At 38.3% G+C, this 14,146-nt stretch overlaps 1 protein-coding gene across 3 annotated transcripts in view; it reads right to left on the bottom strand.

Annotated features, from left to right (window-relative positions):
* The window catches only part of si:dkey-71h2.2 (low density lipoprotein receptor adapter protein 1), a 28,026-nt gene extending 15,664 nt beyond the window's left edge, over positions 1-12,362 (bottom strand). For all 3 annotated transcript variants that reach the window (XM_030771878.1, XM_030771877.1, XM_030771879.1), the window contains exon 1: positions 12,178-12,362. In XM_030771878.1, the coding sequence (XP_030627738.1) occupies positions 12,178-12,262 (85 nt within the window). In that variant the 5' untranslated portion in view covers positions 12,263-12,362. The remainder of the gene's footprint in view (positions 1-12,177) is intronic.
* Between the last annotated feature and the right edge of the window lie 1,784 nt (positions 12,363-14,146).

The following is a 14,146-nucleotide window of genomic DNA, read 5'->3' as shown; positions in this document are numbered from 1 at the left end:
AACTTTCTTTAGCTTCTGTCAACTGAAGCTAGCAGAAGTGGCAAGGCTGAGTGAGATTAGTGATTGTTTTTAACAGAATTTAACAGTATTTTAACAGTACTTAACAGAATAGTGCTATACAATGAAGGAACAGAGTATAATTTCTCTGTGCCTTTGTTTGTGCACGTATGAATGAAGTGGATGATCACATTTGTAGAAACATGAAATCAGACTTCCAGAGATGCAGAAATGCACTATGAATGCATTTATGTCTGTACTAAATGAACACCATGCAGCTTTAATGCAACAGGGTTTTGGATGCCTTGGAGGCATAATTTCCATATTAAAATCAGTCAAAAATGTTTTCAAAAATATTCTGGAGGAGAACATCAGTGGAAGTTATCAGAATAAAGGGCTATTTCTCCTTTCTGTGGCATAAATGCAGTATGAAAATCCATTATTTATCACACCATACCAAAGTCACTAATAGTACATTGAACTCGTACATTTATCGCCTTTATTCTCATAGGTTGTGGCTTAAAGACTTTTTGCCAGTGGGTTCAACAAATACACTTGTGCTGTTGATGCTTGACACAAGAGTACAGTGTACCATATCCCATAACTCTCACACACAACACAAATGTTAATGTCTTAGTCTCATTTGATCTCAGAAATTAAAGCAGTATCTGAGAGTATTCAGCTGTCACTTCATAATGGTGACTTTTCTAAACTGAGATTCTTAATTAAAACATTATCTTACTCACACACACATAGTTGGGGAAGTTGCTCCTAGCAGCAACAAAACTTGCACTAAACTGTCTGAGGCTGAATAACAGAATGATTCTCCTGAGGCAAAGGATTTGGTTTGCTTTGGGGCAAAATAGGCCTCATTTTATAATGCAGTAAATGTTCCTTTACTTCTTAACAGTCATAGAGGAAGCATTAATTTATAGCCTAAGCCTAAACTTCCAAATTAAACTGAACACAAAGCTTCTCTGTTCTGTCTGCTTGATGCTCTAAATAATGAATCTCAGTAAGAATCTAGGACATTACCTTGAAAGAAAATAGGACATTAGCTGACACTGGGGTGGGGTGGAATACGTGGAGGGGGTAATAACAGCTTTTAGCTTATGTCTTATTCAATCACAGGCCTTACAACAATGAAGATATATTTGGTATCTGAAATAAACATGTTAAATATTCAGCTCTTCAGTAGAGGTCAGATGTTGACAACATTTGCTCTAGATGCACATGTGGATGCGTGCGTGCGTGCGTGCGTGTGCGCATGCATGCCTGTGTTGTGTGTGTGTGTGTGTGAGAGTGTGTGTGTGAGAGTACATTCAAGAGTGTCAGGCCCTCAGTGTCAGGAGTCTGTCTGGACCCTTTATTGATGTTCACTATCTCAGCAAAAACGTTCACTTAAGGGTAGTAAGATACACTTACACTCCAGATCAAGAAGGTGTCTTGGAACTCATGAGCTGTTGCCTAGCAACCAAAGTCATTATGTGAAAGAGTTGACAGTCCTACAGGAGGAACAGTGCAACAAATACCCTTTGGCTGAAATGGATGCATGATAAATGGAAATTACCAGTGTCCAAACATTCATCACATTGTTTATGTGAAGTTTTGGCCACAGGCTTTGTTTAGTACAACAGCATCACCACCGACAACAAAAGCAGCCATAACCAAATAGAAAAAAACAAAAACAAAAAAGACAAAACAAAAAAAAAACTGTTCCTGGTAAGACTGGACATAACAGTTTATTTAATACATATATTTTTTTAAAAAAAATAAAACTTATATAATGATTTAGGCTGAAAAATTAAATAACATTTAAACACACAATATTGTAAAAAGGCAAAATAACACAACAGGGGGAAGAAAATTGGCGTTGTATGAAAATGTACTTAATTAGACCTTACTTCTGACATGGTCTGATAAGTTCCACAGTGAAGCATGTAGGACCACACCACTCCCACATAGTTTCCAATGGCTTTGTCTGATTCCATATGGTCTGTGTGGCAGTCTAGTGTAGTCTAGCTAGGAAGCATTTTCTACGGCTGCAGCCTATTTCCACAAACAATATAACACTGAAATCACTGAAAATCAGCATAAAGTGAGAAGCCCTGGAGGACAGCAGACTGATTTCCTTCATGTCTTGAAGGATCTCAGTGTTATCTATTGTATCAGACATTGCATCTTTCACACAGTCATTTTAGCAAAGCTCATATCTGCATGCTGTCAGAGTAATTACCAGCACAATTTCCTCTCATGCTTCTAATGTTTGGCTTGGAGGGAAAAGAAAGAAAAGGACTGAGTTATTTTGTAAATAATACCCATTTATCTCTGATTCCTGTTAATTCTTTTCATTTCTCTCTCAAATCTTCAGAAAACTGCAATTATGATGGGTGATATCTTTCATAAGCATGACTGAGCAAAATAAATTAACACATAGGGAGCCTAGCCTTATCTTATAACTGTGGGAGACAACATCTCACGTCTCTAGGCTATATGCCCAGGAAATTATGCCAAAAACATGCATGAATTAATGGCTCTCTGCTTGATTTGGTAACACACTGGCTAATTTGCGATGTTAGTCTTTTAAAATGGCATCAATTTGGAAAAGTTCCCCCTGAAACCTTGAAATCTTGTTTACAACGATGTCTCTCACAACCATTTTATGACAAGACAATTCAGAAAATCAAGAAAATTACAATGCAAAACGAAATGGAAAAGAAGCACAATGATAATTTGCATAGCTCTTGGATAAATAATGTAATGAAATACATTTCTATCATCAACATATCTTTCTGCAAAAGAAGATTATTCTAATGCATGTGTGCACACGCGCGCCTGTGTGTCTCTTTTCCATAGATGTTTATAAGTACAAACTAAAGAAGACTGTTTTCATTAAGAAGGTTTTGACCTCATCTTTTCAAAAAGAAAATGTTCCACTTCATCTGAACAGTTCCTGTTTGATCTTAACCACAGGCTCTCAAATGGCCTCTCTAAGCCATTGATTTTCAGCTTATCATCATAGCCTTGGGAATCTTATCAGCAGCAAAACAGCCACTCAAACTTTGCACCCATTTTAGCCTCTCTGTTTATATTTAAAGTCATATTCTTCTGCAAAGTGTTGCAGTTAATGTTTGATTTTGAGAGAATATTAACATTTCTGCTTGTAGATGATAAAAACAAAAGGATTATTATTGTAAAATCTATGGACTTGGGCAGAATTCCAGTGGGCAAAATCACTCACAAACCTCTTGGTATCCAGACAGCTGAAAACACCCTCATGTTTGCTGGATGCCTCTGAGAAATGGTCTGAAGCTATGTTTTTCTGTTAAAGTTACTCTATCTAAAGCAGTCATTTTCCTGTGGTAACTGCCAATATCTGATTAATGTACATTGCAACCTAGTACTGTCACCAAGGAATCAGCCTCTGAAATCTGTGATGGAAACAGCTTCCCAAGATTTCTTCTATAAAAACCGTCAGCAGCAAAACATGCATGCGTACATCAGCAATTCCGATTTTGTTTGGGTGTTCGTTTGATACAGGCTGTGATTTAAATGCTGAACATAGTTTTTGCTTTGAATGCTGGATGAAAAAAAAAAAATGAATGCTGGATGAAAGCTTTAATGTTGGATCTAAATGTATTTCCTATGGCCATATTTTGGACTTGTTTATTTGTTGGACAGCTTTTATCCATCTTGAGAGTGGATTTCTGTTTAACAATACGAAAGACAGCACAAGCTGAATTGAGTTTTCAAACAAATTTGACCTTGGAAATGATTGCACCGCGTTGGAAATTTACATTCGTTAAGGGGTCCTTGCATTGTCTGAGGAGGGCGAACAAACACATGGCATGACAGAGGCACTCTGGGGAGAGAGAATTCTTAACACATCAGACGCAACGTCACCTCTGGCCATGCAACAGGAGGATACATGTCATTACAGAACACAAATAACCAACCTGCAGTTTCATTAGCCTTGTATCCATAAATCCTTTCCTTATTGCTTATAAACAAACAATCGTGTGATAAAAACATCATTTTTCCCATGTGCCTTGAAGTGAATTCTCCAAGGTCTCTAAAGTTACTGTATTGGATTTTCTGTCAGTCTTGGTATGCCTACAATATTTCTTTCTTACAAATGAAACTGCTGTAATTGCATTTAGTTTGATGTGAAATGCCCTCTGACATACCAGTAAATCTATGCTATATGTGTTAAGATGTCAGTGTGACGTTAAGTGTGGTATTTCATTTAGTCATTAATTAAGGCTAACTGCTTCTTCTTATTTAATCTGTCACTACTGAAGGACCAAAAAGATAACACTGAAATCCAAATACGAAACTTTGTCTTAATTACTTTTTGCTAATTCATTGAGCAATGTATATTAAATTTCTGACAGAACCACAGTGTGGAAAATCACTGAATCGTTGAACTGTGGCAATATCTAATGTTATTCATTTATCTGCATTGCTGTGTTATCTGCGTCTAGAATGGTTTTCTGTATTTTATGTCTAGTGTAGATGACAGATTAAATAATGCAAACTTGGTATTGGGGGTATTGGATCAATGAAAATAGAGTTCCAAGGAACAGGAATGCCTTGGGAGAGTTATTCAGCCATAGCATCCAATTTATGAAATCTGAATGTGGAGTCGGGGGAACATATTACAGTAAGCGAATACTGTGAAACAGTAAGCAGTAGTAAACAGTGCATAGCTATAATTTTCAGAGGAATAGGGGCCATTCTGGCTATTCTTTCTTTGTCCATCCCTCAGACTTAGGTGCTGTCTGTAAGTGAAACAGCCAAAGGACTCAGCTGGTGTGTGTTTTATGAGCGGCTTCCCAAGAGACCTCAGAAGGTAACGCACCCTTTCCATGTTCTGATACTGATTGGTGGGTTCTAGAAGGTTCCGTTTGGTAATGGCTTGGGTTAAAGGTCCAAGAGGAAAAATGGTCCTCAGGGAGAGGGGGAAGTGCAGTGAGAGCTTAACAGAGTGGAACTGCTGTGCCATATGCTCCATACACAGAGAACATGTCCAGTACTCTAAGGAGACCAAGTGAGGCTCTACATCACACCACTCCTATCCTAAAAGATGCATCTTTTCACACGTAAATCAGCTTTGAAAAAAAGAAAACACATACTTTTCAAAAGGACTTGAAAACCAATCTATGGAAAAGGGATGAAAGAGACTTACTTTCAGGGATGTAAACCTGTGATTTGTTTGAAAGTCTACAAGACGATATACACCTGTGAAAGATGAAAATATCCTGTGCCACTACCATGTAATCTACAAACAATCTCATTGGAAAAATCTCAGATCTGACATGTAGATTCTGGGGATCCTCTTATGTTCCATGCTAAGATGAGAAGATGTCTAGATGTCTAGATATCTAGATGCTGTCTAGATGTTTTGCCTGATAAAAGCAATGAAGCACCGTGGGTTTGAATGAATTGAAATATCTGATCCAGATATGTGGGAGACTGGCATTGTCTGTGAGGATGAGAGACTAAATACAAACTTTACAAATGACGACAGCTTTTGAGGCCATCTCTTGAGAAGGAAACACACATACTGATTCAGATCTGGGTGAAGCATTGGGATTGTTGTGCTAAAGCACATTCTTTTTCAGTTGTGGAATGCTAACAGAGGTCACAAGTCCAAGAGAACAGTCAGTTCACTTTTTCAAACACACGAAACTGTCGCAAGACACCATACTACTCATAGTGAGACTATATGGACTTCATGTCCTCATGTGTCCTGGCCCTACGCTCCTTTATCAAGGTGTCTGTCATATGAGAAGGTTTCGCAGGGGAGCAATAAAAACGCCTCAGATCTAAATTGTTTTCATTGCTCAACGTATGAGATTAAATAACAAGCACAGATGGTATCACATGGCCTAATTTACTGTTTACGTGAATGAATTACTTATCGTTATTAATTATTCATGTTAATTATTCATTATTTATGTTTTTATTTATGTTTTTGTTAATGACAATGAATTATTCACATAAAATATTTATCATTCAGGGTTTCTTCTTTTTTTTATCAATGAACATCAATTATTCATGGATTTATGTCATCCAAAATTAAATATATTTTTTGTTTTGTTTATTCTGACAGCTCTTCAACTCTTCAAGCTCTCTGACAGTTAGAGAGGAAGGCACATCCCTTGTCTTTTTTCAGACTTATTAGCATATTCTCCTAGACACTGCCATCACACGGTATCTCTCAAATGACAGAACTGAAAACTGAAATTAGACAGGTCTTTCAGCATTGATCAGGCTAGAAATGCATCCAGAATGCCAGAGACAGAGCGAGAGAGAGAGAGAGAGAGAGCGAGAGAGAGAGAGAGATGTTCATCCCCCTTCCAAAGCAAATAAAAAGATGGACTAACAATAGGGTAGTATCTTCAAAGAAACCTGAGGCACCCCAGGGAGTTAGAAAGGCAAACAGGGAGAAGAAAAGGCAAAGAAAGAGAGAGAGAGAGAGAGAGAGAGAGAGAGAGAGATTGTTTTCAGGATATCATATGGTGATGACATTAAATAGACAGAGATTAATATTGCAGTATTACTGCCTGATGTATTAACACCTTTGACCTGGATCACATACCTCTACTGAAAATATGGCTAAATTAACTCACACATGGGTAAGTGGTTTGATGTTTGATAACCTGAGAAACAGATCAATACAATATCAAAAGGGAATACTGCAGAACAACAGAGCATGATAGACAGACAGATACACAGAGATACAGAGTGACTTTGCCTCTACCCTTTCGATCTGTTTGTGAATAAAAGATAGAGAGGTCACTAAAAAAAAGAGTAGTGCTCCATTAAAGGTTGAAAGTTGAGACAAAGGAAAGACCAAAAGCTTGGACAAAGAGCAGCACTAGACAAAACCTCAATAGACAGCAGAATCGAAGCTATACATCAATTAGTTCTGAGAAATCTTCACTGTGGGAATGCCTTACAGACATCCTATTCATAAAGCATTAAGAACACATTTATAGCTCTTCACATGCTATGCAGGCCCCATACCACATGCCACAGGCACCAATAAGAACCCATCAATGTCTATTCCCAAATTTGTAAGGCTATTATTACTGACCATTACAATGGTCGTCATGGCAATATGGAGGCATTTGTGATACATGAAGAAAATGTTCAAAGGAGTCATTTTGGTGAAAAAAAAGAACATGGATTTTTGTGAAGTTGCCAAAACATAGCTTGGGTCCCTGCAAAACACATCATGCCACTCAGTTCTTTCTGTCAGAGTTGTAAGCACAGAGGAGAAGGCTTTGTGTTGTTCACTATTGTGCCTGGACAAAAATAAGAATAGCACCGTTAGTGACTCCTCTTTCAAAAAAATCCCATTCTGTTCTATTATTCATTACCCGCAGGGGCAGACGCACAGGGAGGCTCCATTCTCCTAGACACAGGGATGAAAAGAGAGAGGTAAAGGAGAGAGAAGAAGGAGTAGTGGAGAGTGATGGAGGCTTTGAGTGGACGTGGACGTTAGGTTCTACCATAGCATCCCCTGGCAAAAAAGATTTTCGCTGTGTATTTTTTCACAGTGTTGCACCTGGAAGATGAGGATGTTGGGATATGAGGAGTAAAAATGATGACGTTCTCCTTAATGCCAATGTTGTTCCTTAGCATTACAAAAAAGTATTTCTTTAGTTAAAGAATCTGAACTGTGGCATTTCCCCTCAATGCAAGAGTACAGGGATTAAATAAAGTATGGCAACAGACTCACAGACAAATACTCAAAGACTGAGACATAACTGTTTTAGAGACTAATGAGGCACTTTCCAGGATAGAAACTACACATCTTCTAAAAGGAGTGGTTAATGATTCTTTAGACTAATCGTCAGGGAGTGTTTTTATGAATTTTACCAAGGCAATGATGACCCATTTAACTCGGAGCAAAAATCAGATCAGGCTGGTTTCAAGTGTCCCTCAAGGGTCCAAGATTAGAGATAAGCCTTAATTAATGAATTATTTGCACATGTCTAACTACTCATAAATATTTGGTTTAACAACACCAAATAGTCATGGAAAATGAAATGCCACACTTAAAACAAATGGTATCAGAGCTCACTTTATATCTAGAAGCAGTTTTTGACAGTCATTTTTGGTGAATGCTAGTGCTAATGTTATCGAGGACAATTAAGAGTTGTATGCGTTTTTAATGGGATGTCAAATTCTCTTTGTAATGGCGGCTGTGAGAAGGACGAAAGCAGACATATGGCATAGTCTTTTACCCTTTGTCATCCTGAAGAGCATAAAAATGAACCATGTTCATTGGTGTCTGTGAAAATAGGTCAATTGGTTTTGTTTTTGAGTTTTCTTCACATTCTATGATTCATTATTTTTAAACATGCAAACTGCCCGCCCTTAAGTTCAATGGCTCCAAAATCAGTGGAGTCTACACACAAGACAAAACCAAAAGCAGATCCGCAGTACAGTCTGCCTGTCAAAAGCATTTCATCTAAATTGACGATAATCAAACTAATCATAACTAGAAGCTGCTACTGCATTCAGCATGGAAGAGAAAGAGAGGCACAAGCCTGCATAGAAACAAAATATTTCTCTTTGTTTTTTTTTTCTTTCCTGACAAGCTCTGAGCGTTAATTAAGCAGGAGAATGCAGGGTCCCAAAGCAACTCAACCTAGCTGTCCTTCATGCTTATGACTCATTAGTTTTGAAGTCAGATTTCACAAAATGCAGTCATATTTTAAGGATTAGAAAAAACAAAAGTCTATGGGAATAAACAAATAAAACGTCACTGCAGACACAGCTGTTTATATTTTGCATTTGACAGGCCTGATTTATTTAATATTCCTATGATGGGAACAAATTTGACAGCGTATCCATTCTGCATATTACTGTATAATGACACAATATGTGTGTGCATGCGAGCGCGTGTGTGCGGGCGGTTTTGTGTGTGTGTGTGTGTATGTGTGTGTATGCGTGCATATGTCTCCAAACCACTCTTGATAATTGGAACCTTGACAGGGCGGGCAAATTTCCATCGTCAGCTCGTTCTCTATTTGTCCTTCAGACACGTTGAGTTGTCATAGACCCTTCATAAAATTTCAAAGCATTCACCTCAGCAGTCACAACACCGCTCTAAAACAGCCACAGGCTTTACCTGAATCAAATGTTACAGCACAGGCCTGCTCCCAGACATGACCACCATTCTGAGCTGGATCGACACTTTAACCTTTTGACACTGTGACAGATTGATCCATTGACATCAAGTGGAATAGCTGTCATGTCTACGGTCAACTGTACAATCCACTGATTCCAAAATCTTAACTAAACTGAGTTATATCAGTTCTTCTCTGAGCAATGCGGGGTCTCATAGGCTGTGGCGAATTTACCTGCACCCAGAAATGTAGTAATGACATGTGACAAACATCATCACTCTTTTATATCATAAACAAACATTTTATATCACCAGACAGTACAGAAGAAATTGCTTTTCATGTTTATCGTGAGTTTCTCTTGTCTGAGGTGTATATCATCTTAGTGCAACATTGTAATACAATACAATTATTTATAGGCAGTACAACAGTGAGTTTGAGGATAAAAAGAACCGTTTCAATCTTGAGACATGTTTTGTATTGTTTTGTATTATGTAGACTAATTCTAACAGCAGCCAACATATTTTATTGGAGAGGTGCAGAATTGACCATTCACTCTTCTACTTCTACATGTAACGTATGCACAGTTCAGAATTCCACATCAGTAGGGTGGTATAGCAGGAGCAGACCCTGAGTCTGGCATGTCGGGGGGAGGTTTTCCATCTCCCCTAGCAACCAAGCTGACCTTTAGAACAGTTCCTAGAATTGCCATGACACAATAAGAAGAGACAGAAGCTCCTCCATGGGCACGTGCCATGACTTCACAGTCCATTCTGTTTCCCTGGCACAGAAAAGTCCCCACAGGATCTGGTCTGTGCTGGCACTTCAACACTTCTTGTTTTGGATGTCAAACTGCAGACACAACAGATTTTTTTCCCCCCATGGTTTTGATTTTTTACTTTTCTTTTTTTTTTCTTGCTCTCTTCCAGCCACTTCTTACAGCGTTTGTGTAATTTGTCCTTCAACAACCACTACTGTTATTATTTCAGCTGTTATATTTGTCATGGTAAATGAAATCTAATTTAGTCTAATTATTTTATATATTCTGTTAAGGTACAACTCTAAAAAAGTATATTCATTTGAAAATATGATTAAAACATAATATTATTTCATTACAGTCAATATAACTAAATAATTATCAAATTAACTGCAAAAACAAAGAGGTCAACCACTGTAGTATAACAGAATCCAGGGAAAAATCCATGGATTCAGGGCTGGACATTTTCCACTCTGTTATAAAAAGGTGTAAATTCAAAAAAGGGTACACATCTCAAGGATGATAATTGTCAAAGTAAATCGGAATGTAAATGGCATCAGGAAGTGTAGTCTGACATATGAAGCATATATGTAAACAATATATGCGAAACATAATTTAATTTTTTTCTGTTTAAGTCATTTGTATGATCACGAATATGTTCAAGACACTGTTTCTCTGGGGATTTAGAAATGTGGTTTTGTGATCTGGTGCATTTTCTTTACGATCATATTATGAACACAGTCTCAGAGTGGATCAAGGGGCCATTAAGTGGTTACCACTTAACACTCACCACTCAGAACTGATACTTCCTGACACATTGTAGCCTATTTACTCTGCAATAACCCTGAGACCGTCTACCATCAAGTCACTACAACTGAACCCAATGAGATCATATCCAAACTCCCCAGGCACATACTCAAATTTAATAATTAATCTGCTTAGTTTACTAAAATGAATGGGATAAGTGAGCTGATCTGTTTGCATCTGAGCGTATTAGGGCATGCGCTGTATAAAAGTGCTTAGGCTTGAGTAGTTCTTCACCCAAAGGGAACCCCCAGAGATGACATGTCACACATCAGAGAGACAGCACACTCTGCCGTGGGCTATATCCTAGTAAAAACTCCTCGCTGCTTGTCACTAACAATGTTAGACAGGCCACTTTTTAATGTGACTCTCCACCACATTAAGAAACACAGGGTGCTTCACTCTGCAGACGCACAATTCACATCGTATTCTCAAAAGGGTAAATGACCAATTCAATTAATCATTGTAAGATTGAGGAAGATGAGACAATGTTATGAAATATTTAGTGGGTCAAAGTGGAATGATTAAACTGTTTCATATTTAAAATGCATTTTTATAAATGACAAGTGGCCTATATTTTCCTCTATCGCCCTTTAGAAACAAAAAAGCTATGGCACGGAAAAGCAAGAGTCTCGTATGATTCATGGCAATATATGAGTGAAACCTCTTTCCCCCCATTTTTCTGCAATATTTAAAGTGACTTTCATTCATTTGCTTCGTGTAGTTGAAAAACAGACCCTACAACATGATGTTAATTACAACAGAATTTAAGTAATGTAATGAAAGACACTAACGTCCAGCCCAGCTTAGCGTGAGGTGTCGTCAATACTTATCTACAAACTCCAGTTGGACCCTATAAGTGTCGTGTAGGCATTTACTGCTGTACATAATGCTTACATTTTAATACCTTGGCATCCTTGATTAGAATGGAAATTCGAAGAACCAACAGTTATGCAGAAGTTATCATAAACTTACTGTGCACGAATACCATTATCAGAGACTCTTAATAGCCTATTAGATGGAAGCAGCGGTGCCAATGCTCTCGATATAACTTTCGAACAGTTCATATTTGGTTAACGTTCAGAGTGCAGTTGCGGCATGTGACTTGCGGTGTTGTGAGCAAGGAGCAGATCAAATTTACATAGTAGTCCATTCTCGGTACGGAATATCAAGTGGCATCACTGAGTATTGGTAGTCCAAACAGGCATACGATCTCTTCACTCTGCTGAAAAATAACATACCCTACGTACAGTTTTTAGAGGTAGCCAGTAATGAACATCTGATCACAATATACTCATCCGTAGTTTTAAGGATGTAGCCTAATTTAAAGCGACCGGAGAGTGATTAGATTATCACAATATTGAGGGCAACAGCCTATTGTATGGCGACAAATGCTGCAGGAAAAAACACAGTATTTGTCATATTATCAAGTTGTTTTAGATATTTCGCATTTGCGGGTAAAACACAAGTACTCACTTTCATGCTTGGATGTTCCCCATGTGTGTCGCGGAACTCCGGGACTTTTGATTATTGCTCTTCCCGCTGATTTAATAGCATCCATACCAAAGTGTTTTGTGGCGACACGGTAGAGTAATTCGCGATAGAGTGGTACTCACAGGAACGCGTGTGCGGCTGTAGCTTATAGGACGTAATTCTTTCAACGTTCGTCTGAGTAGCGCTAATAAAACGATGCGCCTTACAGTACCGTTAACCCCTTCCTGACCCGTGCGAATGTAAAGAAAGGTGTATCTGCCACACCCATTTTACTTGTCAGTGTCAGGAAGCGCAGCACTTTGTTATTTATCAATGTATTTACTTTTTTACTTTATTTACTAGCTATTTTTTGTTTTTGATTCTGTTGTCAAAAGTATATCTGGACAGATGTGTAATTAGTTTTTAGAGGAAGACGGAAGTGGAATTCTTATCTTTCAGCCTCGCTAGTCAAACTTTTTATTTAAAATTTAATATGCTTTTAAGTACTATTTAGATTTAAATGTGAGGATGCATCTTGGTGCAGTAGCGCGCTTTCCTAATCGTTTTCTTTTTTATTAATTCATTAGTTGGAGTATCTAATCAAACGCAAGAGATAGATAGATAGATAGATAGATAGATAGATAGATAGATAGATAAGTTTATCGCATGTTTACACATGCAATCCCACCAAAATGAGATAGCTCTGGTCAAAGAAGGGCATCCAGTCGCTTTTTTTCATTCTTTTTGCATCATTCGTCTTTATCAAAGAGAGAGATACGTTTTTCATGCATGTAATGATTTTCTGAACTGTACTCTGGCGTCCTCTGTCTGTACTGAACGGTCACTACAACACTGCGGTATCGGTGATTCCCCTCAGAGGGTATACTTCCCCCCGCGACTGTCTAAACGCCTTTGTCTAACAACAGGCGGAAAGTGATTTGAGTGTTAGTCCATGTTTTTTTTTAGAACATTTTCCATGAATCACATGAGATAAAGGTATGACAAGGATGTGTATAATCTCCTCTGAAGGGCCATGGCGTGTTTCTCATTTACAAAATGCCAGATCTTGGTTTACTTCTTACCCGATCACTGGAGCCTGAATGTACATTGACTATTGACGGAAGGCCGCCGTTGCCACCCACCTCACTGCAGCATACGGAAAAGGGGAAATAGAGGTTGGAGACCTGGAACGATAAACAAGGTTTCCTGGGCCATGAAAGCATTTTCCTTTTGGCAATACTGAATAGGAGTTCTGAGTTGACTGGGACAACGCATGATAGTAACATCCTGCTAAAACAATTTGTCGTGATTTTCTCACATGAAAAAGGGGTAAAACTAACAATTTAACTGACAATTTTGATGGAGTTCACGTAGGTGCACTCAACACGCTAAACAGGGCTTAGGATACACAGTGCACGGCGAGTAGGCTACTCAGAATCAGTATTTACTTTTTCTGTTAATATAAATGCCCAAATCCCAACAGAACACACCATTTATTGGGAGGGTTTTTTTTATTTTATATTAGTTTTTATCGGATTACATTGCACATAATTCCAGGTACATCACAGACCTGTGGGGCTATCACTGCCTAACACATGAAACTCAAGAGAGCCTCTGTTCATGTGTGAGATCTTTATTTATTGGAGCTGTAGAGGCATGAGCTGGCATGCTGTGGGTGTCCTTTGGCGTGAAGTATTAAGAGAACCAGGGTGTTACACAGCTGGTAGCATTGCTATGGCTCTGTAGCACCCATGTCGTGGCTTAAAGCACAAAAAGGTGCACAGAAATGTCCAAGGCTTACACAGTTTAAATCACATCCAGCAATGCTACTGCACCTTGTGAGTTATTGCATCCTCTTCAGAGACTAACATTTGAATGCAGTGTACCAGTTGAATTATCTTCATTGATCATTTATACAGGAACAGCAAAACCTTTTGAATAATTACACAGCTATCCTTGAGACAAACCGTTG

The sequence above is a fragment of the Chanos chanos genome, chromosome 4 (genome assembly GCF_902362185.1).
Source record: "Chanos chanos chromosome 4, fChaCha1.1, whole genome shotgun sequence".
Lineage (NCBI taxonomy): Eukaryota > Metazoa > Chordata > Actinopteri > Gonorynchiformes > Chanidae > Chanos > Chanos chanos.
This window is presented reverse-complemented; position numbering and strand designations above follow the sequence as displayed.